The sequence below is a fragment of the Spermophilus citellus genome, assembly GCF_964194105.1.
Source record: "Spermophilus citellus genome assembly, chromosome: 2".
Taxonomy (NCBI): Eukaryota; Metazoa; Chordata; class Mammalia; order Rodentia; family Sciuridae; genus Spermophilus; species Spermophilus citellus.
Genome location: NC_138183.1, coordinates 167,218,680 through 167,244,160, shown reverse-complemented (window position 1 = coordinate 167,244,160; position 25,481 = coordinate 167,218,680). Strand labels below are relative to the sequence as shown.

The following is a 25,481-nucleotide window of genomic DNA, read 5'->3' as shown; positions in this document are numbered from 1 at the left end:
ATAAAGAATCCTATTTTTGAGGAGAGAGAGAGAGAAAAAAAAATCCTTTCCTTGCTGCCTGCTGGCTCCCAACCTGTAGGCATATGGTCTGAGAACAGCCTGGAAGTGTTCTTCCTAACTCAATGCACAACAGTTCAAAAAACCCATGTTCATGCATGTTGAAGTCCAGTGCTTTCCTTGGTAGTTCCATTTCATAACTTGCAGATTCCCATATTAGGAACTGGACAGATTGTGGCCTGCTGTGGATGGTTTGCGAGCTGAGATGGGGGTCTAGTTTCTTCATCATTATTCATAAATCTATTATTCTTCTAAGATCTGTAGCTGATAGTGATGGTCTTGATTTTATCATTAAAATTATGATGGGGAAACCCCCAAATAGCCTGGAAGATGTAATATAATTTTAATATGGCTACAAATCCAGTCATTTTTCTCTTTTCTTTTGTAACTGATGAAGGAAGAATGAAATAGCCTTAATGTTTTGTCATGTATTATAAAGAGCAAATGAATGTGCATATCTACCTAAATATCTACTTACACCTTTTAACTGATTGTAGGTGAGCTTTGTTCTTTTCACCAGATCATTGGAATGTACATGTACACACTAGGGAGAATATCTAACAATCTCAAGGGGCCTTTACAAGGTCCTGCATTCCATCTTGCTTTGGAAACAAACTGCATGGTTTTTATGCCACAGCTTGCAATGTCCCATTAACAGATTATTGTTGGTGAAGGGGAATTCCGGGCTGGTGAGTGGGAGAGAGCAGATCAGAGCCTTTTCATAACAGTGACTCCCTGATTGCCATTCTAACTGTGGCTTGAAAGAATTCTTTGTTCTTTGTCCAGGCTGAACAAATACTTTGGGACTTGTGGTGGCAGCTGGTAGGGGATCAGAGCTAGGGAGTCCTGGAATCCCAGCTCTGGATGGCACCTTAGAGCAGTAGAGCAGTGTAGTTAGGAACACTGACTCAGGAGTGTGATAGCAAGTTTGCACCCCAGCTTTACCCTCTTGAGCTATATGCTTCTGAGCAAGTTGTTTGTCTTTTCTGTGTCTTGTAGAAAGAGAATAACACCTTTGTAAGGATTTGATAACAAGTAAGTTCTCAACAATTGAATTCACTATTAATAATCAGACAACACCCTAATTTTATAGAGAAGATAGGCTCAAGGTCCCTTGCAAGTTAAAGGCAAAGCCACTTCTGGCTTCTGTCCTCCTCACAGCTCTTCCTCATTCTTTGGAATGACCTGTCCAGCCCCAATAGCTCAGTATATCCTTAGTAAGCCATTTCCCCTTCGCTAATGTCCCACCTCCGCTTACTCACTCCTACAGGTCTCTTGTATCTGCCTCCTGTCCATTCTGTTATCGCTCTCAGCATTCATAGTCAAAACGCCAAAAGATGTGTCCTCTTCAAATAATCATTAGTCATTGCTAAGTGTTCATCGTTTGATAGAGAGTTTTGGTTTGGTTTTGCTTTTTAAAGAACATAATTATAATTGAATGCAAAGGTATAGTATCCTGACTTCACCTTCCTTTGCCACTACCACAGCCACTGATATTTATCAGAAGCGGCAGCTACGCTCTACACAATGGCCTCACTTCTTTATCCCTGAATGAGGGCTGCGTGCTGTTCAGTGTCCAGACACTCTGTCACTGTGGACTCTAATAATGTTAAGCTTCAGGTGAATCCTCAGCCTGTGTCCCAGCTCTTCCTGCCCTCCACCTTGCCTACCACTCCTGGGCCATTGCCTAGAGTTCCATTAGATTTACTTTTTGGTAAAGCAAAAGCTGCCAATGCCAAGATGGAGTTGCTTATATTAGACACGAACCAAAGCATAGCTGGAAGTCACGAGAGGATCTTATGCTTCTCTGTGTGAGATAACAACTACTACCAGAACACTTTCACAGTTCAGGAAAAAAAAAATCCAGGTAAGTCGCTTCTGTGAAGCAATCAATGCTATCAGTGAGTGATCTCCAGCACCTGCAGTGAGCCTCTGTGGCTGAAAAACTTTGGTTTTGGACAGCTTGCAGAGAACATCTTTTTGCCTTCAAAAGCTTCCCCTTGCCCTAACCTCCTCAGCTGCTCCATAATTCAAGTAGCACGTGTACATGGACTGTGGTCCTCTGCTCTCTCTTAGATGAACTTGTGGTTTCCCTGGAGATCCTTTCTCTCTGTTGTTATTTTAGTTGACAGTAATAGTAGGAAAAACTTCAATGATCAATAAATCTTAAAAAATAAAAAAAAATACATAAAAATGACAAAAATCATTTAGGTCTTCTAAATACCTTAGCTGTTTCTAAACCTTTTTGTTTACATGAATTACATATTTTTTGATTCCCACTCCTATGCACAGCAACTGCCATTTACTGAGCCCTGTGGCCTTATCAGTAAGAGGGAGGTTCCCAGCCTCTGCTCTGATTTGCCTTTGAAAAGCAAATACCTTTGCATTGTTAAAGATTTATTGCAAGCTGCACTTAATTTTAAAAAATTGGAAGCAATATAGATATTCTGAAGTACGGGATTGGTTAATTAAGTAGTGGTATATCTATTCATTGGAATAATAGATAATATATGAAAGACTAAAATTAAAATTAATTGACATGAAAAAGTGAAATGATGTTGAGGGAAATACATTTCAAAATCAACACAAGTAGTAAAATCTTATTTTTGGGAAATCTTTGCCTTCTCATATTTACAATAGATAACTTTTGATCCAGAGAAAGAGTCTGAAAGGATTTACAAAACCATGGTTAACAATGTGATCACTCTGTGTTACAAACTAGTGTTTGGGCCGCTCCTTCCCCTAGCTCATAGGCTGAAGCCCTAACCTCCAACTTGATGATATTTGGAGGTGGGGCTTTGGGAGACAACAGGTTTGGGTAAAGTCATGAGGGCAACTCCCTTATACTAGCATTTAGTGCCCTTATAAAAGGAGACATCGGAAAGTTCTCTCCCTCTCCCTACATGTGTGTGAAGGGGCCATGAGAGCGCAGTGAGGGGGTGGCTGCCTATAAGGCAAGAGAAGAGACCTCAGGATGAGACCTACTTTACAGGAACCTTAACTTTGACTTTCCAGTCTCTAGAACTGTGAGAAATACAATTCCGTTATTTCAGCCACCCTGTCTATGATATTCTGTTATGGCAGCTTGAGTGGAATAATGCATTCTGGGTGGTGGGATTCTTTTGTATATTTTGTTACTCTCTCTCTCTCTTTTCAGAATAAACAAAAGCATTCTTGTAATAATAGCTTAAAGATCTATTTCCCAAAGAAACATCAGATTTCTCCGACATCATCTCCTCAGTGAAGTCTCTCTGGACCTCTCAGGTGTTTATTCCACGTGTGGTCTCATAGTTCTTCTATATTTTAGAGCTTGTGTCTTGCCATGATTTTTGAGTGTCCTTCTGTCTCAAGCAACTATGAGGTGAGCAAAGGCAGAGAGGATGTGGATCCATTGTTACATCCCTAGACATTACGGTAGTGCTTGGCACCCAATATGGGCCCAATGGAGAAAAACGATAATGCCATACACACATTCCTGAGCTCCTCTGACTATCCTGCTGTGATTGGATTCCATCTCCAGTGTAGATGACTGTGGCTATTTCTCTTTTCTTCCATGAAAAGAATAAATTACAGTAACCAGTGTTATGGAGGCAGCAACCATGTTCCCCTAGAAGCCAGAGAGTGGAGAGGAAAGGGATCTGTCTTCTGTATGCTATCTGACAGCTAATGGAAAGGGGGAAATTTGGAAGCCTTGAAGAAGAGATTAACACCCCCCATCATCCAATCATCTTCCTATTTGCCTCTTTGTCCAAATAGTCAACCAAATATTTATTGAACCCTTACAACATGCTTTCTCTAGACACATAGTAGTAAACAGAACAGATATCAGATAAATTTAGGCTAGTGTCTTACTTCAGCCACTTAACTGCTGTCTTAAGAATTTACTTGTTCTCTTTGAGCTACTTTCTTCCTCCCTAAATTGGGAGTTCTGATCTCTACTGTGATAATGTTTAGAAGAAACACTGCACATGTATGGAGAGCACTTCGCACGATACCAAGACTACGGTAGTTTGGGCAGTTCTTTATCCCTGCAAAGACCCTTGCTGTCCACCCTACTGCTATTCAAGACTGCATTTCCACATGAACTTCAGACAGGTTAGCAACAATGACCTCTGAAGGGATGTTTGTCTTGAGGTGATCTGAGGCCTGACAAGAGTTGGGGGTATGTCTGAGGCTTACCGGTCCCTGAAGAACAGAAGCTCCTTTCCCAGCATTGTCACGGCATCAAAGGATGCTCTGGAGTCACAGGGATCGGGGTTGGATGGCTTGTGAGGAGGGACATGGGGAATAGTAGGTTTTCCCAGGAATGGTTTCCGAGGTCCTAGGATTCAAAGTGTCTTGGTCAAAATGGTACCAGGAATTTAGAGTTTGTACACTTCTACTCTAGAGACACAGGGGCTTGTGCACTTTCATTCCGTATGTGTTATATCATAAAAAATGGCAGGTAGATCTGGGTTTGAATCCTGGCTGCCCTCGTTGCTGAGCTGTGTGATTTGAGGCAAATAATTTAACTTTTTAAAGCTTCAGTTTCCTTGATTATAAAACGAGAACTATAATAATAGACTTTCCCTCCAAAGACTTTTATGAGAATCAAATAATGCCTGAAATCACATATGAATGCTTAGCCTATAGTCAGTGTTTAAAACATGGTTGCTATTATTTTGTTGTTATATATAACTTCTTCGATACATAAGTTATATTTTAAAAATGTAACTTAAAATTTTCCTTAATTATTTCTTGGTAATTAATTTCTATTCCCCCCCCCTCATTTAGAGTGTCACTTCCTTGGGTGCTTTTAAATTTGTTTATTTATTCTTTGGCATTTTGTACTGTGCTTAAACCTTTACTAGGCACCCAGGAAAGACTGAATGAATTCATGTGGAGATAAAGCACCCTGAAGGTTTTTGCTATTGAAAGGTATCTTCTGGTGGATCTGTTTGTAAAATAGGGACCCACTCCTTGGAAGAGCAACTAGTGAGTTTTCATCTCCCACATTCCATCTCTGAGCACTACCTGCCATAACAAACCTATATTATTATTATCTGTTCACTCCTGTATAAATACCCTGTGAAAATACGTGCTTTGGCTCCTGGCTGAGAAGGATGGTGCCTTGCAGCCCACAAGCACCTATAAAGGTGGGTCTTTGGCTTGGCTCTTCTTAGCAGCCAATAAGAATTGCATCACATTGGGTTGGGGATGTGGCTCAAACAGTAGCGCGCTCGCCTGGCATGCATGCGGCCCAGGTTCGATCCTCGGCACCACATACAAACAAAGATGTTGTGTCCTCCAAAAGCTAAAAAATAAATATTAAAATTATCTCTCACTCTCTCTTTAAAAAAAAAAAGAATTGCATCACATTGCAGCTTTGCCCCTGGATGCTCTGGAGTAGAGTATGTGAAATAGAGGCATTCATGGTATTTCCCCTGTTCCAGCGTGGAGTGGAAGTGGCATCTAACCTTTCTGGAAATTAAAGCTGGCTGGCTGAAGGCTTCTTTGGATAAAAATTTGTCTTTTGTGTGCAAGGTGACATATGAGTGCTTGCAGATGCAGCGCCCCTTTCTAGTTAGCAGGTGGACTGGCAAATGCTCAAGGAGTCACAGGGCTCTGGCTCTCCTGGCTCTCTAGGCTTAGAGGATGTGGAGAGGCTCTGGCACAGCTGAGTAACCAGGACTCCAAGGTCCAAGGGAAAAGTCAGTCCCCTAAAGTTTTCTACCTTTTTATTCACTGAAGAAAAATTATCATCTTATAAAAGAATTCAGTCTTTCCTGGGTGCCTAGGAGTAGGTCCCTGTTTTACAAACAGATCCACCAGAAGATACCTTTCAATAGCAACAACCTTCACAAGAATTCATTCAGTCTTTCCTGGGTGCCTTTTTATGAATGAATTGATTTGTTTTCCCTTTAAGGAGACGTGGATATAGTTTCTAGTAATCTTTTATTACCTTTTGAAAGAATGTTAACACTGGAGATAATTTTGAATATCTTAGACCCTCAGCTTTCTCAGTTATCAAATGAGGAAAATATCCTACACCCTACAGTCATGTCATGAGGATGACATGAGATGACATGTGAGTATATTTCATAAACTGCAGACTGCCTATGCGTCTGGGTGGTGGGGTTATAATCATCATCATTTCTATTTTTAGGAAGATAAGTCTACTTGTCTGCAAATGGGGAAGCACCATATACATGAATTGTAAAATATATGCATCCTCTCTCAAAGTATAAATTTGACTTGCACTGAAACCTTTACTAGGCACCCAGGAAAGACTGAATGAATTCTTGTAAAGATGGAGCACCCTGAGGTTTTTGCTGCAAAACAAAACAAAACAAAAAATAAACAACAAAAAACAAACCAGATAATGGCCATTTTTCTACAGCTATCCAGGTTCAGAATGCTCTGGAGGAAAGATGCAAATTTAATTGCACATCTTAGAAAAAAAAAACAATGTTCATAACTGGTAAATAGGCTCTTGACAGAAGATATCACTGGGTCTGGGGTCTCCAGCTTAATTATTACCTATATAGGTAACTCCTGGCAAAATGCCCTTTCTCTAAGTTGGAGACCAAATGCCTGTCACTTTCAGGATTAGTGGGCAAAGAAATGTAGTGATCATACCGTACAATGCCTGGATCCCTTTCACATCATCCTTGGGCAGGCGGAATCCATAGGGATTCTGGTACTTATACGTGGGGTACATCAGTGCTGTTGGGTCGCTGGAATGGGCCAGGCCCAGGGCATGGCCAAATTCATGAGCAGCAACAGTAAATAAATTGAAACCTAAACAATGTGAGAGAGAAAGGCAGCATCAACACAGGTTTTTGTTTTCTCTTTCTTCTGTCTTTCCAGGAGAATTTATGCCCAAATCACAGTTAACTCATCTCCTTTTCATAGTTGGATTGTTCAGAGGTTGGTAGGCCATTGTGGCAATTAACTGACTTTAGTTCTTTCCCCTTGTTGGAGAGTGGGGGATGATAGAAATGTAAAACAGTCCAATTTCTTTTTTTTGTCAGTGATGCTTGATAGATTGATAAAGAAGGGCCTTTGAGCTAGTAGTGGCAAAATAATACAGATTTAGACCACAAATGCTTGAACAGTTTTCAGTTCTCACAGCCTACTTCTATTTATCCTCATTCCACATGGATCTCCAGATGACCTGCATGATATTCTGGAAGCTTTTTACCCATCCCCATCACACTTCTTAGGAGAGTACAGATTCCCTTGGGTCACTTTTGAATGTAGCTTATTTCCAAGTACAAGTGAGAAACAATAAAATGTCGAATTACTGAAGAAAAGGAGAGCTGTGTGTTGAGGAGGGCATTGCTGTTTCCTGAGATTTTTATGCTATTAAATAGATCAGACAAGTCTACAGCACAATCTTGGGTGGGTCTTTTCCCTTATGGAGTTCCCTTTTGGATTTTTGGCTTACTTGTTTTTCCTAGCCAGCCTCCCTAGTTAAAGGGTGGCTTGGGACGTTGAACCTCAAGGTTTCATGATGGAGGCCCAGGTTATGGTGAATTGTGCATATATACCATTCATCCCCATAGTCCACTTCTCAGCATTGTCGAAATGTGTGTCTCCTCCCAGGCCTTCTCCAGGTGCAAATGCATGGGCTAGAGTCCCTCGGGGCCCATCAAATGGATAGGAATCTCCATGATCTAAACAACAGGAAATAGGATTAAGTCCTAGCAGTTCTGAGGGGCAGAGAGAATGAACAACGCTTTGAATAGCATTGACACTTAAATTTACTTTACCAATATTCATTGTTATAAGAAGTTCACATTTCAACAGTAACTGCCCATTGAAAAATAAAAAGTACAACTTCATACTTCAGAGGTAGCATTAAAAATGAAAAACTTTTTTTTTTGTGGTTGTTTTTATAGTGACATAGCATACTGTGGGCTATGCATGTACCTTAGATTACAAAAGAAGAAAGAACAGGGGGACATTAGATAGTAACCTGGTTACTGATTGGAATGTGCACATTTGGCAGAAAGGACTTCTGAAATACGAGTCAGCTGAGAGGGTGTAGTAAATTTAACAAGCTTTTTGATTATCCCACAATATAAGTCAATTTAAGGAAGTGTTGAAAAGGAAAAAAGGAAATTTATGTATAATTTTTAAATACCTTCATGTGTGAAACTCATGACATTTAGGGAAAATTCTAACCTTTGAAGCTCTAGGTTTTTGTTTTATCATCTATATTTAAATTAACCCTTCATTGGGAACTTAACAGAAAAGAAGGAAGAACAAAATGAGGGATGTAGTAAAAGCTACATTTTACAATTTTTTTAGAATATTTGTGAGTATGCCCTATTTTTTTTTAAACCAACAAAACAAAGTCCAGTTGCAGCATTTCTCAGGTGTCAGTGCAATGAAGTTTAACTTGGGTGCCTGTCCTGAGGACATAATGATGACTGCAGGGCCCCTAGTCAACCTTTGTGTTAGGGGACAGGGTACCAGCTTGAAAGATGAGAGCCACATATTAACTCCATGGCCCCCAAAGCTGCCTTGAGTCACTGTGCCCTGACACTTCACCAAGAGGCATTGGTCCTCTGGGAGCAACAGTAACCACCAAGGGCCAGGGCCATTTCTTAAGGATTTGTGCTCAGGACTTGTTTGATCTCTCTTTCTCAGCCCTTAACTATGTTCTGCCACAAAGACATCAGATTAAAATTAAGATCAGAACTTGAAATGTCAAGGGTACGTAGAAACATTGTCAGCGGATGGAAAGAAGCAGCAGCTCTCATATATCTCAACCATTAGGAAGCTGAGAAGGGAAGGGGACTTCATAGGCTATTTGACTTCCTTTTACTTCCGACACATGTTTCTTTGTAAAGGGTTCAGAACTCTCCATGGATCACTGTGCAGCTCATGCTCTACTCTTTAGTATTCCATGTGAATGCACCTCCCAAAAGGTAGTCTACAAGTAACCATTGCTGTGGGTGAAAAGCTGCATCAGGGTCACTGTGGAATCTATTCTACAGCTGAGTCTCTTGATGGCCAGATATGCTCAGAACTCGTGAGTTCTGTTTTCTGACCAGATGAAGAACATAACTTTACCATGGTCCAGGCCTCTGCCCTTCACCACACCACGTGATGGAGAATCGTGCTGATCTCTTGGATTAAGTATGTAGAAGGAACACTGTTGGAACAGTTGTTCTTTGCTCTAGTAGATGAAATTCAAGAAGCACCACAGTACCTCCAGTTTCAAAAGATATCATAATATCGGCTTCTCCCGAGTTTATTCTAACAAAGCTCAGAGGGACAGCGCTGCTCCAGGCCTGCAGGGCCATCTCTACTGCTTTTTCCACTTCAATAGGACTCATGGAAGATGTGTATTTGGCTATTCTGTGAAAAGAGAAGGAACGTGTTCTTCAGTCAGTAATTGTTCCCAAGTGAGGAAGGCAAGCACTATGTTATAGCTTGTAAAAAAAACCCAAAAGGGTTGAATGTACATCTGTAATTTAAGGTTTTTTCCCTCTGAAACAATAATTCTTATTTTGCTTTTTATAATATGTTAAGTTGCTTCATGTTAACCAACAAGACAAATGAAGGGGAGAAATGAAAGTCACGGTGATCTGGTACTGAAACGGTTTTGTTTTCATTGTCATGACACTATTACTCAGTTTAAAGAATAATACTTGTATAACATTACAGTTAGTAAGAAGTGTATTTTCCTGAAATTGGTTTTAATTGAGAGATGACCTCTTTTTCCTCAAAAGGGCAACTGAATTTTTCAATTATAAAAAAATAAAGATGTGCATTTTGGGGGCTTTACAAATTCTCGTTCAAAGGGCTGTGGGATTTCCCCAGGACTGTTGGGGAATGTTTTTTTTTCTCAACATAATGCCTTCTCAAAGAGGAAATCCTAGCTTTAAAAAAGGATGCTCACTGGGACTGGAAAAGGAGGGCAGGGAGCATTTCAGCAAGTCCTGGTGTGACAATGACACCTAAAGGCAGAAAAATATAGTGTTTTTTTGACAAATAGTGGGTAGAAACAGAGACAGTGGTTCTCTGCTCTGTAGCCTTGGGCCTGGGGTTTGTGGTAGCAGTATGGAAAAGGAAGGGCAGGAGAGAGGAACATCCACCTGGGACCTTGGGCTGGGCTCCACCTTGGAGCAGGATCTGAGCCTCCTTTCCCTCTTCCTCTAGTTACTGCTCCAGTGTTTTGCACATAGAAGATTCTTGGGAAATGATTGATAAATTAAAGAATAAAAGATAGCCATTTAGGGACTACTCAGTGTCTATCAAACTTTAGGACCTGTGATTACTACCTAGGAAGCTTGTTAAATATATAGGTGTGGTCCAGAAATCTGCATTTCAGCAAGCACCCTCAGTTATTCTGATAAATGGTACAACTGAAACCAGAAACCAATAACTGGGGTCCTAAAAGAAAGGACCGTGTTGGACAGAGAGGATAGTAAGTAGCTCAATTCAGAACTTGGAGGGGAAGGAACAAGGAGATCTTAAAACCCAGGGGTTGGGACCAAAAGGAGGTAGTTATAAAGGGGAAAACCAGAAAGACCCTTAAAATAACTATTTAATGTTGTCAAAATATGCCAAGCCTACGTTGCAATGTCAATCTGTGATTTATCACCTTGTATAGTTAGTACCTTGAAATTTTCTCACATTATAGACAAGTCAGGTGTATCTTTGTGTTGATTATGTGTGTAAAGAGAAAATCCTGACCCAGAATCTATTGAAAAAAGAAACAGTAATCATAGTTAATATTCTTTGAACAGATACTGTAAGCACTATTTTGTGTATATATTTTTTTGTGTGTGTGTGTGTTTGTGGTGATAGAGATCAAACCTGAGCCTCACACACGCTAGGTGTGAGCTACACCCTTAGCCCAGCTCTATTTAACTGTGCTCTATTATCTACTTCTCAAAACAACCCATGAGATAGATAATTATCATCATCATCATCATCATCATCTACATTTTCTGATTAGTCAGGATTTCAGCCCTGTTATGTCTGACTTCAAAGTTTATGCATATAAGCATTATATTGTATTTTTTCTTTTTAAGTCATCTAGTATTTGTTATAAGAAGTTATTCTGACATCTAGTAGCTACTGTATTCCGTACAGACAGGGTGCTAAGATCACTTCTTTTGTCTTTGAAGGGTGAGGAAATAAGGAATTTGAAGGGAGCAAGAATGGATGGGTAGTATCTGTTGAGGGATTATGGGGTTGCCCGATTTATCATGGAACATTATGTTTCTCCAAGTGCTATGTTATCTTGATCCATGCCCTTTGTTTTTGTGGTGCATAGTCATGGACTAAAATTCTGGGACAGTTTGAAAAACAAAACTATGAAAAGACTCCATGGATTTATATGCCAGTTCTGCCCTAGTGGCTTTGATTTTTTTGTTCACAGCGCCACCTTATGGATTTATGGGCTCCTAGCAGGTAATGGCCGAATCCTCTGCTCCCTGAGTGTGGGATCATGGTTACTCACTCACCAGTGCTCCAGAACAACTGGTTCTGCAAAGGAAAATAAAAGTCTCCTGATTTGTATGGTTTGCTGATTTCTGTGTTGTAAATATTATCATTGTGGCTAATTTCAGACTAGCGACTTGCCAACCCTGATTGGGGAAGAAATGAGCAGGAGGGCACCATTGTGTAGTGTTTCTACCATACTGATAAAATAGATGCACCCAGCTTTGTGAATACAGGTGATAATAACATGTAGGAAAACAGCAATATGTTTTGATTACTTTTGTTTCCTAAAATAATCTAATTGTGGATTTAAATAGTTTAATAATGGGTTTATCTTAGCAATGAATTCATAAAATTCTTGAGAACTTAACAAATGACAAATACCTGTCATTTAAAAGACTGCCCCCTGAATTGTTAGGAGCCAGCTCCAGCACACCAAACCCTGAACTTCTGCAGCAGGCTTGCTTTCCTTACCGCCAGATACCTTCTGGATGTGCTCATCCTTAAAATGCAATAGAATCAGGCCTGGCTCTCCTCTACTGGGAAATAAAGTCCAAACATCACATTCTTGTTGCTGTTCAGGCTACTTCTCCAGCCTCACTTCCCACAGTCCCCTTCCTCTGCCCTCTACGTAAGTGCTCAGGCCATTTCAGGACTTGTACACTGGTGCAGGAATGCTGCCTAACACCACAGGCTGTTGTACTCTCTGCTATTTGCTTCCCTTGCTTTTCTATGAAAAAACCCCTATCATTTGCAAGAACTGGAGCCAGACTACAAATGGAGACCATTCTTTTTCAAAGCTACAATCATCTGGCATGTGTGTGGCTCACACTTGCAGGCACTATGCACTCTCCTGAAGCCTATTCTCAGGCCGTGGGGTGTGCACTGTGGATGACCTACCCTTAGTTGAACTAATCTGTGAAGGAATTAGCCCAGAAGTGGGTCCAGGCTGCTGGAGAGGGGATTCTGGTCTCAATACCCAGAGCACAAGGAAGAAGGACAATGGTTCCTGTTAGCTGTATCCTGTTGGTATGCACAGGAAGAGTCCAGAGGATGGGGTGAGGCCAGCTGGAAAAAACTGCTTTGCCTTCAGATCAGGCCCAGAGGTCACTGCCCGTCCCTGGCAACGTGGTTGCTCCCTCCACATTCTCCCACGGTTCTCTGCTTAGACCTACAGTTTCATTCTTTTCATGCAGAATTGTAGCTGTCTTATGTCTGTCTCCCTGAAAGTTTTGTGAGATTCCTAAAGACTGTCATGGGGATCTAATCACCTTTACATCCCTTCAATTGGATGCCTATATAGACAGATAATAAATCATCACTAAATGATTCTTGTAATCAAAAGAAAAAATTGTTAATGAATAAGTTTTGTTTCTTTTTGAGCAGATTGTTTTAAGAAAACTAGTTGGTACTGTTAGGTTATTAATCCTATACTAAATTACTTTTCCTTAAAGATTGATATATTATTTCTAACTGCTGAAATTGTCTATAATGCCTAAGATGACCACTCATTATGATAATCATGAGATTTTATTTTCAAGCAAATTGACCATTGTCATTGTCTGATGGACCTACAAAGTTCTTATTCTTTCTCATGGTTGTGAGGAGTCATGCTTTTTATACAGATCAGAGGAAGATTAAAAAAAAAAAACAAAGAAAAGAGAAAGGGAGAGAGAGATTCTCTATGAATTTGGAAAGACTCCATCTCATTACCTGTATGTCAAAGTATTTTTTTTCCATTTGGGTTCACCTGGGAAGAGCCGATAGTTGGCCACATCAGGAACTCCACAGCGAGGCCTCTTGATCACATCCATTGTATTCTGGTCCAATTTCCCAGTGACTTGGAGGCCAAAGAATGCTTGTAGCTCCTTGATCTTCTTGACCATGGCATTGCCTCCTCTTGCAGCCATCTCACCAACTGGGTGACCACCTTTCTTTGTGTAATACTTGTCAAGATACTCCTGAAATGGAGAGGCAGGCAGACACGTCTGTGGTATAGACTCTTGCTCAAGGTAAGATAGGACAATATTCTTTGTATAAAAGTAGTATGTAAAGTACATTCCCATTTTGAAAAAAAATAGACATATTTGAATAGATACAGGATACCTATGGCCTAAATTATTAATGATTATCTTTGAGTAATAAGGCTTTAGACTATTTTTTTTCTTTTGTCCACCTGCATTTTATAATTTTCCACAGCTAATCTAATGGATATGTATTATTGCTTTAATTTAAAAACTATGGAAGGAAAATGATGTGAACATTTCCCTTAGGAACTGAATATTTGTCATTGAAGTTCTTTATCCAATTTGCAAGACGAAGGCTGTTTTCTTTCATCATACATAACGTGAGATCTGTGAGTCCTTAACTCTCAAAGGTATCCTATTCCCTCCTCTCCTCTGATCTAAATGCAGGGGGCAGGGGGCAGTCTATTCAGTGGAGGCGTTAAATCAGTTTAGGTGGGTTGTGGGGTGGAGAGGTTTTTTTAATTTTTTTTTTTTTTTTTAGTTGTAGGTGGACACAATACCTTTATTTTATTTATTTATTTTGTGTGGTGCTGAGGATCAAACCCAGTGCCTCATACATACCAGGCAAACGCTCTACCACTGAGCCATAACCACCACCCAGTGGAGTGGAGTTTGTTTTCTTGGGGCAGGTTTCCTATGACAGGCTCTTTATCCCAATAAATAAAATGAGCCATAAATTATAAGGCTTCTTTTGCACATACGAACATAAAACCCCTTAGTATGCACTGTCTGAAAACCCTTTGCTATGACGCAAGCCTGGGATTAGGATAAAGTGAATGAGGCAGTGCCATGTAAATGCAGGATTGAAGCCTGCCTTTGGCTCAGGAATTTCATCTATACAACTTATTCAGGAAAAGACCCAAAGGGCAGCTAAAGATTTATATACCTTTTACCATATATATAATTTCCTATTTATATAGTATAGCATTTCTTATTTACTAGATATATATTATATAGATTATCTCTAATAATATTACATGTACATTATAAATATTATTTACTTATACACTATATACACACATATAAATAATAAAATGTTAGAAGAAACAAGAAGTGAGAAAAGCAGAGGAGAAATCTTTATATAGATTATAACTAAAATTTCATAAGTAAACCGAACATACACACCCAATAAATAATGAAAGATAGTGTGTCTGACATTGGTTATCTCTGGGTGGTGAAATTATGAGTGTGTTAATTTTGTCACTCAAAGATTTTTTTTTTCATTTTCTGGATTTTATTTTATTTTTTCCAGTTCTGGGGATCAAACTCAGGGCCTTGCACATGCTAGGCAAGTGCTCTGCCACTGAGTTACACTCTCAGTCTTGTTTCAAAGTTTTCTACAATGAACATGGGCCATTGTTAAGGACAAACAGAAAGGAGTAAGTCTTACTGGTGTGGAGACGGAGCTCTACTTCCTCAGTCTGCCCTCTGTGTGAGAGGAGCTCATTTTCTCTGTAGTTGAAAATTTTAGGCGAGATGAGAACCCAAGAGGAGGAATTGTGATAGGCCACACAGAGCACCAGTCCTGAGGCCTGCACGAGCTGCTCTGAACCAGGGAGGACCACCTGACTCCATTTCCATTGTTGCCATCTCAAGTCATCATTTTATGTATTTTTTTTTTTTTTTGCAAAATAAAGTTTGATTCAGTGAGTTATTCTGTTTGTGCAAGCTGATGTCATGATAATGTGATGCTTGTGGTGATGACAGGATGTGCTTCTGAGAGTTGAGCTCTGACAATGCTCTGTATTTATGAGATAGTTTGGATTGCAAATACTTTGTTCTCTTGCTGGGTTATGTAATATGCTGTATGTTCAAACTCTTCACAAAATATTTTCATAAAACGTCATGTAAGGGAAGATGTTTGTGGTATCTTAAGTTAAAATGCATTTACCAGTACTATTACAGTAATGTGATATATGTAGGCCTGAATTGGCATTAGGGGGAAGCAAGCTGGGGAGTCACCAAAAACTCAGTAATCGGAATAAATAAATTTTGAAAATCAATGCAAAAAAGTTCATGGTAAACCAAATCTTGAAATTTTGAATGAAAAGAAGTTGCAACTCTGTTTCACCCAAACCTGGCTCTGAATCACACAAAACTATTTTGAAAGGTATAGACTAAGTAATAGTGGTTATATCTTACTGATAGAATTGAGATCATTCATTTTTTAATTATAGAATTTTTGTTAACTTTTTTGCTATGAATCTATATAATTTTTATAACAAATATTTTTTTTTCTTTGAAATACACACATGAGGTTAGAACTATAGATCAGAAGGTTGAAGACTGGTCATAGTAGATAGGATTAATATAAGCAATTAATGAAGTAAAAATAAAATTAGAAACTATTCCCATTTAAAAAGAATATGAGTGAATTGCTCCCTACTTGGTGCTCACAAGGACACGGCTCTTAGTAAATGCCTGTCACATTGCACCATAAACCTCTAGTTTCCACTGACTTCTTGTCCATCTCACCTGTCGGTTGCATGCTCCTTCCTACTAGGGACACTGTGCCTGACTCAAACCCTGGGCCTGACATAGTTCTGGGCCCATAGTAGATGCTTGGTTAATGTTTGAACTCATTTTCTTTAGGCAAAGCATGTTTTGAAGAATTATCAGAGTTACTGAGAGCCCAGTATTATAGGAACTTTCTTGCCAGTTGCTGACAAGGCTTTAGCATACTTTCTGGAGTCAAAATGTTCCATCAGGCACTTAGATGTGCTTTTAGAATGGCTTCTGTTTATATTCCAACACTTGCATGCTATTGGCTCAATAGTCAATGTTGCACTGGGTCAAAGATTTCAGGACCCATCAGAGTTGTGCCATCTGCCTCTCTCCTCTCCCTTGTTGTTAAAATCACAAAGTTTGGGAGTTGATTATCAAGTGGTCTTCTTTCCACTTCTTTTGCAATGTTTGACAGATAAAATAATGAGGGCCAGAGAATCTATCCCTGCAGACTGGTGGCCTTCAAACTCCTTTCTTAGTATGCACCGATAATATACCTCCTGAGAATTAGGACTTTACAACTCAGACGGAAGTATGTTTTGAGACAAGGTGAAGTTCAAGACATTTTCTTCAATATTTTGTCCTTTATGTCTAAGTCACTGAAATGGAATTGTGAAAACTTTAGATGTATCTGAAAAATCTCAAGTTCTAGCCAAGGCTGTATCACTAACAAGCTTGGGCAATTCCATATATATATAAATATATAAATATATATATATATATATTTTTTTTTTTTCAGTTTTTTTAATCTATTGGGTGGGGTTGGTTTCAACCCACTGATCACACCAGTGTGAGTGTCGTCCAATTTGGTCCTCAATGTCAAAATATTCTTAAATATATCAAGAGACTTCAAATGCCTTTTCATTCATCAATGCTACATCTGGAAACCTATACTGAAAAAATAATCCTTTAGATTAGACTGTTGTGTACAACCGGTACCTATAGAAATATTGTTCATATAGAAATAATCTTTCTAATAAAGGAAATGGAGAAACAAATGATAACTCACTCATATTCTGGAAAACTTTAAAGAGATATTTTATGAAAGTAGCATAAACACAAAAAATTTCTTAAAAAACAATGAAAAAAGTAGGAACCATTTTTTTATTGAACCCAAGGTTGCTTAACCACTGAGCCACATTCCTAGCCCTTTTTATTTTTTATTTTGAGACAGGGTCTCCTTAGGTTGCTTATAGCCTAGCTAAGTTACTGAGACTGGCTTTGAACCTGCGATCTTCCTGCCTCAGCCTCCCGAACCAGAACCATTGGGATTACTGGTGTGCACTACCATGCCTGCCTTTTAAAAGACAATTTTAAAGACAATAATTAAATAATTAAATCTTTATCATAGAAAATATAATGGTAATAAAGACACATGAATTTAACAGTTTGCATTTGGAAGGTTTTATTTTTATTTTTAATTTAATTATGCATTCATAATAATGTGGTGAAGGTAAACTTTTATTATTTTTAGAGATAATTAGAAAAAACTTTAAAATGTTCTATTGACACTACCAGATGATCCCTGATTATGATAATTGGACTTTTTTTTTTTTGGCTTTATGATGGTGTGAAGTGCATTCAGTAGAAATCATACTTGGAATTTTGATCTCTTCCTAAGGCAGCAATGTGTGGTACCATGTCCTCTCTTGATGCTGGGCAGGAACAGCAAGCTGCAGCCCTGGTCAGCCATGCGATCGAGAGGGTGATCACCTGGACTTCACAGTGTACTGTGTTGCTGAACAATGACATTTGGTAGGTTAGGTGTATCAAATGCAGTTTTGGGACTTGTAATATTTTCAAGCTACAATGAAGTTATCAAGATACAACTCCACTGTAAGTCAAGGAGCTAATATAGTAATTTTTTAAAACAACCAAAAAACCTAGAATCAATCCTGGATTATAAGAATAGGTAAACATTTTATAATTCCATCAGTTTCAAAGCCTTTATATAAATCAGTAAGTCAGAGTTTAAAGGATACAAGTGAACATTAATAATCCAGCTAAGAACCTACTTATATTTTCAAGTATAGATGTCTGTGTCAAGGGTTTTTGGAGGGGGAGGTCTATGGTGTTTGGAAATGTGGCCCCTTCTGGTGTTTCCAGGCACAAGAAGCCATTTGCTCTCTTCTATCCTGTGATCTAGAAAGTGGGGACAGTGTTTATCCTGACCCAGGCTGCCAGGCCTCTTCTGTCCTGTCCTGTCTCTGGGGCTCATCCAGTGCCTTCTTCTGGTCTCTCAGCTCCAGTGACACAGGGCTGCTGATTGTTGCCACTCGATGCTCCTTTATGCCAGGGCTGGTGCACTTTCCTGTTCCTTCTGCCTGATTGCCCTGTCTTCAGGTTTTCACTTAGCAGCCTTTTTCTTATAGTTCAGCTTCATCTCCAATGTTGCTTCCTCTAAGAGGCCTTCCTGGACTGCCCCCACGGTCCCTTTAACTCTATCATCTGGTTAACTTTTTTCCAAAATCACTGATCACTTTCTGAAATAATCTTCTGCACTTATTAATTGGCTTATCTCCTCCCAATTCCTTCCCACCTCCTCCGTCACCCCCCATATAAACCCTGTAAGAGCAGAGACTTGACTTTTGCTCACTCCTGTTTCTGTATCACATGTCACATGGTAGGCATTCAATAAATAAAATTCAGTTGCCCATTTTCATTTATGATTTTATAAAGTGATGAGATTGTTATGTGTTTTTATAAACTATAAAGTGAGATCATTAATTCTTCCTAGTCTCTAAGATCCATATTGAACAGATCATTCTCACCTCCTAAAGAGTGATGACTGTGCCTCAGAACTGATGACTGGGGCCTGCAGCAGAAGGTGCTAAGTGCTGGGGACAAGCTGTGGATGAGTCTCCATGCTTCTTGGTTTAACGTCTTGCTGAGAGTGTGTCATAACAGAGACTGGGGAGGGCTCAGTTTATTTGGAAAGGCAGAAGTAAAGAATCAGTAAAGGTCCCCAGTATTTGAAGTCCACCTCATTCATTCCAGATACCCCAGCAGACCCCTAGCTGACTCCTTACTGGCAGGGCTAGCAAGGATGTCTTCACCAGAACTTTCTGACCTTATTCCTACATATATGGGGACAGCTAATTATTATTATTAGTTTTTGAAAGGGGCTGATGGACAATATTTTTGATTTTGCAGGCTGAACTCTGCCACTGTGGTAAGGAAGCAGTTGTAATAGACAAGATGTAAACTCATGGCCTGGCCAGGTTTGGCTCATGGACTGTAGTTTGCCTGAACCCTGGACTAGAATGAGGGCCTCACGCCACCTTATGTCTGTTCTGGCCTCAGGATGGCCCTCCTTCTGGAGGTCACAAACCTCTAGTTTCTGAATCAGTGGCATGAATCTGGGTGGGGGAAATTACATATGAGAAGAAGGGACTCAAAGCTAGGTGCCAACAATAAAATACAATTTCCAATAGATCCCACTACTCTTGAGTTACTTTTAATTTAGTTCACTTATAAGTGGGCTTTAGTTAAAGAAAGTTGAATTCAACAGGCCTGCATAGGCATCTCTCATTGAATTGAGCTTCCTTGTTCATATGCAAGCCTAATATTGAAAAATTTTAATGACTGGTGTGGCATGAGTTGTAAAAACAACTGTTGGGGACAAGCCAGTGTGCAAGGTGAAAATCAGCTTTACAGTGTGCAGGTCTGTGGTCCACTGTTATATCTGGGCAAGCAATGAAGCAACCTGAGGGAAGAGTTGTAATTGCACACATGCTATATTTAGTTTGGGTAGGCTCTGGAGAGAGAGGCCCATGGAGAACATATCTGCACACTTTCCACCAATGCTGGGATTCCATTATTAGAAATTCATCTCTATTGGTCAAGGATCACCATTTCATTTTTAGTGCACAAATATTCAAAATAATTTTGAGTCATGTTGCCTTTAAAAAATTCCCATATGAATTATTTGTATTAGATTCTTTTTCAAACAGTCAGATGGGAGAGATCTTAAAAGAGGGATATATGGAAAGAGTGAGTAAATGAGGGTTGTGGGGGAATACACTTTAGAGAGGAAAGGTCCTCAAATAAGAAGAGGGTTTGCATATAGGAAAAACTTGGTTCATTTAAATTTGATCAAGGACCTTGAATTAAGAGCCATTTTTTCAAAATATGAAATTTTTTTGTTGTGACTGTTAGAATCCTAGTAGTAATTTCACAATCTGTCTTAGTGTGAGAGTGTTATATTTCAGCTTTTATATTTCTGCCCTTATTTTTCATCCATTATTCCTCAAATACTATTTAATCTTTTTGTTTTGTATATTTTTTGCAAACCACCTACAATTCTGTTTAAAGCAAGATACCTAGATATTTATTCAGTTATTTATTCAGTCATGCAACACATGCAGTTAATATGCACCGACATCAATCTTAAATGAGACCATTGATTAGACTTCAGTGGATTTATAAAATGATTTAAAAGGAATCATAGATTTTTGCTTATCTTCTTATTTCATGCTTTTAGGTTTTTCTGGGCCACAAGGAGAAAGAGGAAATTGGGCAAAGATTCACAAACCTGTGCAAGGTGGTAGTTGTTCCTCCAGGTCCTGGGGGTGGCTGCAAATAGGGAGGGGGCTGCAGTGGAAAACTTCAAAGCTGTGATGAGGAGGACAGCTAGGCCAGATGCAGGGAGCACCTTCATCTCCTCTTGGAAGCTGGGTAATTATATCAGCCCAGGGGATGGCAGCCAGTGCACATTTGCACTTCGACCCTGAGCTCCTTTTATAGAGTCCAACAGGTCTGGGCCCTGCAAGCAAGGATGATTCATGTCTCAAATGGTAATTATACAGCTTGCTTCTCTCCCTGATGACGGGGTAACACAACCGTTCATAGGAATCAGGGGAAGCTTCGTTTTTTTTTGCCAGCTACTGTCCCCAAGGGAAAGAAACAGTCACTTTTAATGAAGTTTGTTAGCTATTTATTCAAATTGGGATAAACTTGATTGATTGACTCCAATTCAACCAAAAATTTGATATGCCTCAGTTTGGGGACATTTTACCATTCTGATTACAAAAAAGGTAAATGATTAAATATAATTGAATTAGAATATAATTGAATAATCCCAAACTCCCCCCCCCCTCACATTCAACTCATCACCTGTATCTTCTGCATCCACTTTGACATTTCTCAGGAATGAACGCTGTTGATAATGATGGTTCTGAGACTCATAAGATTCTGAATCATCAAGGCAACATTACATTATACTGTGCTGACTTAGGGTGGAAAGTGCACTGGTAACAGAAAGCTTTTGAATGAGTTAACACAATAGTTAGCAACTTAGCCAGAATAGTAGTCAGAACTCCCCATTCTCTGCACGCTCGGGTTAATTGGGATCATATTCTTTTTCCTGGCTTTGAGTAAGATGAATTTTGATCTAAGGGTAGCATGGGAAGGGGAGGTACTAGGGAAATAAAACTGACCAGATTATGTTATGTGCATGTAAAATATGTAACTATGAATCCCACTAATATGTAAAATTATAATGTACCTATTTAAAGTAATGATAACAGATAAATGGTGTTGTAAGGTGGGAAAAGCACTTCAAAGTCAGAAAAACTGAGATTAAAATTTTAAGATATTTCCTGGCTATGTGACGTTGGACAAGCTATTTGATCTCTGTGAACATCAGTTCACAATTTTTTTTTAATCTGAAAATAATACTACCATGTGTAAACTCCTTAGTGTTACAAGGGTAGCACAGCATACCGCATGGTATCTGCTAGTACCACTTGGCATCCATACTTCCTGGGTTCTGAGAAAACAGCTGATGACAATGAGGAAATCACTCTTGTCCAATCCAGATGAAATTCAGAGCTGAGAAAGTATAAACTCATGTTTTTCTTGTCTAAAATAAGAGCTGACTTTGAGGGCTGTGGATATAGCTCAGTGGTAGAGGGATTGCCTAGCATGCGCGAGGCCCTGGGTTTGAGCCCTAGAACTGCCCCCCTCCCCCACCCCAAAGAACCATCTCAGGGATTTTTAATAAAAAGCTCACCAGAAAGTCCTTTACTCTCTATGCTTTGCATATCTTGCACATATGCACAGATTTCTATAACATAATTTAAGACTGCAACAGTGAGATGCTGTCCCAGGAGGGCCTCCACCAATGAGTTGATGTCAAATTCTGCTTTGGGTCTCCAAGATCACTGCACTTTGTATCCAAGCAGCTTCATGAATTTCTCCCTTTTGCTAATAAAAGCGTCCTTTACCCTTTCCTCTTTGACTACGGGGTGCATGTTTAGTTGGTTGATTAATCTCTTTCAGCTGTGTTATTTTTGCCTTTAAAATAGGGGAAAATGCTTATTTTGTAGGATTGTCCTGAAGGAGTAAACAAAGCTCTTAGTAAAGTGCTCAGTAGACCTTAGTTCTTGTCTATTTTTTGTTGACTTCAGGCAACTGGTTGACTTTGAATGAATTTCTTTGGATGGATCATCACTGGCCTAGATCAATGATTCTCAAAGCACAGTTCCTGGGCCAGCAGCATCACTGCCACCTGGGAACTTGTGGGAAACGCAAATTCTCAGGCTTTCCCAGGTTTATTGAATCACAAACTCTGAGAACAAGGTCCATGGGTCTGAGTCTTGCCCAGGTAATTCTGATGCATGCTGAAGTTAGACAACTACTGAATTAGTTGAGTGAATAGAATTAAGGAATCTGAGGTTAAAAAAAAAAAGCCCAAAATTTCCAAGAACACCCAGGTCATAGAAAGTATTCAATACTGCCCCTGCCACCTGGGGCTGTGCTTTTCAATGGTGACACACCTAGTATTTGAAAGTCATTTTGTTGTTGTTGTTGCAGGTAACTTATTATTAAGACCTGTTAAACCATAGAGTATGTAAATGATTTGCCTTCCATTTAGATGAGATTCAGGGTTACTCCTGTTGTGAGCTTTCTCCCCTTGATTCACCTTCTGCTATACTTTCCTGCATGGAAGAGAGTGATGAAGTTATAGCTTGGTCTGAGAGGAATTAGTGAATAACCCTAGGTATTCAGCAAGTCTACTGTCATGTGTATTTAAAAAGAACAAATAAAATAAAAGAGTCTGAGACTCATGCAAACCTCATATCTGTCATGTACTGTGAGATGTACAAAACGTGTCTCAGAAGGAAAAAAAATAAAATCAAAGATTAGATTCATTCCGCTAACTAAATGATAAGCTCCTTGAAGATTGTATGATAGAAAAAGGTCAGTTAATCAAGTTTGCTTAATGAATGAATGTACAAACATATATTTACTGTCATTTTTTGATTCTCAGGATAGGAAGGGAATATTATATTAATGATCTTCCCAAATGTGTGCTTTCTTATCCTCTGCTGCCCTATTACTAAACTTTTATAGCAGCTGCCAAAATTGAGCAAGGACTGAGTCCTTAACACTTCCCTTCAATTATTCATCTCATTTCCTTGTTTTCTCCCCCAAAATATTGTTCCAATTTATCCTATTGGCCCTGTTGGAAAAGCATACAGGCCAGTGTTAGAGTGGGAGGGATCATGGTATGAAATTCTGAGGCCAACAAAGAGAAAATATTTTTACCTCTAGGACTCTAATGAGTACAATAAATTCCATTTTTGGAAGTAGATTGAAGGATAAAAGGGTGTGATCTGGAAGCTTCCAGTATTCTCATGTATAACATTTCAATTGCTAAGCATGAATAACCTGAACAGAAATAGACATTTATGTTCTGAAAAGTTATTCACATTTAGCACATTGAATTTCACTCAGAGTTGCTGGTGGGCAATACCTTGACAGAGAGAGAATGACAGCCTTAATATTGATAATTTATTACCAGGCTTTCTCTCTTCCTAATTTTTCTGTCTTCACAAGGGAACAAATGTCTGATTTTTATTATCCTTGTATCAAATCTAAATTTAAATCCTGATTATTCAAATCTAAAAAGATATATCAAAGCAAGTCAATGACTAAAAGGGGTAAAATGTGAGACTCTACTAGAGAAATGTGGAAAGTGAAGTATGTATAGAATAATTAGATAATAAAAATATTATATATGAGGCAGGAGGTTGGAAGCCTTTAGTCAAGAACAACATTTGGGGATCCAGAAGACTCTTAGAAAAAGGGCTTTAAACTATAGAATCAGGCTTACTACAGAGAATTGTTCCTTGCTAGATCCCAGCTGAATTCAGTTCCATTGATATTTAAAAAAAATTTTTTTGGTAGGTGGACACAATACCTTTATTTATTTGTTTATTTTTATGTGGTGCTGAGGATCAAACCCAGGACCTCAAGTGTGTTAGGCAAGCACTCTACCGCTGGCCACAACCCTAGCCCCTCCACTGATGTTTTAATAGATCAAAAACATTTAGATTTCTGAGATTGTCCCTGCCTTTCATGGGTTGGGTGGATAAATAATTGTTGGGTAAATGACTAGTTACCTTTTTGTCTTTCTCAAGTAAAGAGCACAGGTTTCGTATTTAGGCAACCTAGACAAAAACACTGATTTGGTCACTTTATAGATGTGTTACCATTCAGTGTTCTTAAATTTCAAGCTACAGAAACCATCTTTGATTAAATTCTCCCCCCCCTCCCTCTCCTTCTCCCTCTCCCTCTTCCTCTTCTTCTCCCTCTCCCTCTTCCTCTCCTTCTCCCTCTCAGGTTGTCAGACAGTTTAGAGAATTTCCAGGAAGTCTGGAGATCTAGGCTGGGAGAACCAGCAGGAATGAGAAGAGACCAAAGCCAAGGTGTGGTCTGCTGGTGAGACTCTTGACTCTTACCACTGGACAATATTACAGCTGGACAGTCAGGATGCTGCCGCTGGGCTCTTGTTTCTGGTTGTCTTTGTCTCATCCACTCAGCATCCATGGTGCTAGGTGTGAGAGTCTGTTGGGCAGGCCTGGGTTGTGTGCACTTGCCCTGATGTCCAGACAAAAGAAGTGGAAGGACATCCCTTCAGTTTGGTCTTCCTACTGGGAGGCAGGATACCTTCCATGGAAACCACCATTAACATAGAATGAGGAGTGTCATGTAGAGAAGGACGGATCAAAACCAATTAAGACCAAGTCCAGAAAATGATCTGTGACCTTCCTAAATGTCTATTTCCTGCTCTGAAAAATGGAGGATAATCATATCTATATATGGGAGAATTAAAATGGCTAATGGATTTTTAGTGCTAAACTCAGTTCACATATGGGAGATTTCAAAATTTTTGTTGCCATAATTTGCAAAAATTTCAGAAATAAAATGGTGGATTAATAAAAAATCAATATATAGCATTTTCCTATTTTTTTAAGTACTGGGAATCGAACCCAGGGTTTAGCCCATGCTGAGGAAGTACTTTACCACTTAAGTACATCTCCAGCCCAACATTTTCTTTCTTCTAAGTCAACATTGATAATCAAATTGGCCATGGATTAAATAAGGTTTGGGAAAAATAAAGCATTAGGTTATTAAATGTATATGTTAACACAATATATA

At 39.2% G+C, this 25,481-nt stretch overlaps 1 protein-coding gene across 1 annotated transcript in view; it reads right to left on the bottom strand.

Moving 5' to 3' along the window:
- The window catches only part of MMP20 (matrix metallopeptidase 20), a gene marked incomplete at both ends in the record, with an annotated part of 42,156 nt that extends 21,462 nt beyond the window's left edge, over positions 1–20,694 (bottom strand). The window contains 6 exons of the mRNA XM_081279778.1: positions 4,237–4,378; positions 6,676–6,837; positions 7,590–7,715; positions 9,260–9,408; positions 13,216–13,463; positions 20,569–20,694. Of these exons, the coding sequence (XP_081135904.1) occupies positions 4,237–4,378; positions 6,676–6,837; positions 7,590–7,715; positions 9,260–9,408; positions 13,216–13,463; positions 20,569–20,694 (953 nt within the window). The remainder of the gene's footprint in view (positions 1–4,236; positions 4,379–6,675; positions 6,838–7,589; positions 7,716–9,259; positions 9,409–13,215; positions 13,464–20,568) is intronic.
- Between the last annotated feature and the right edge of the window lie 4,787 nt (positions 20,695–25,481).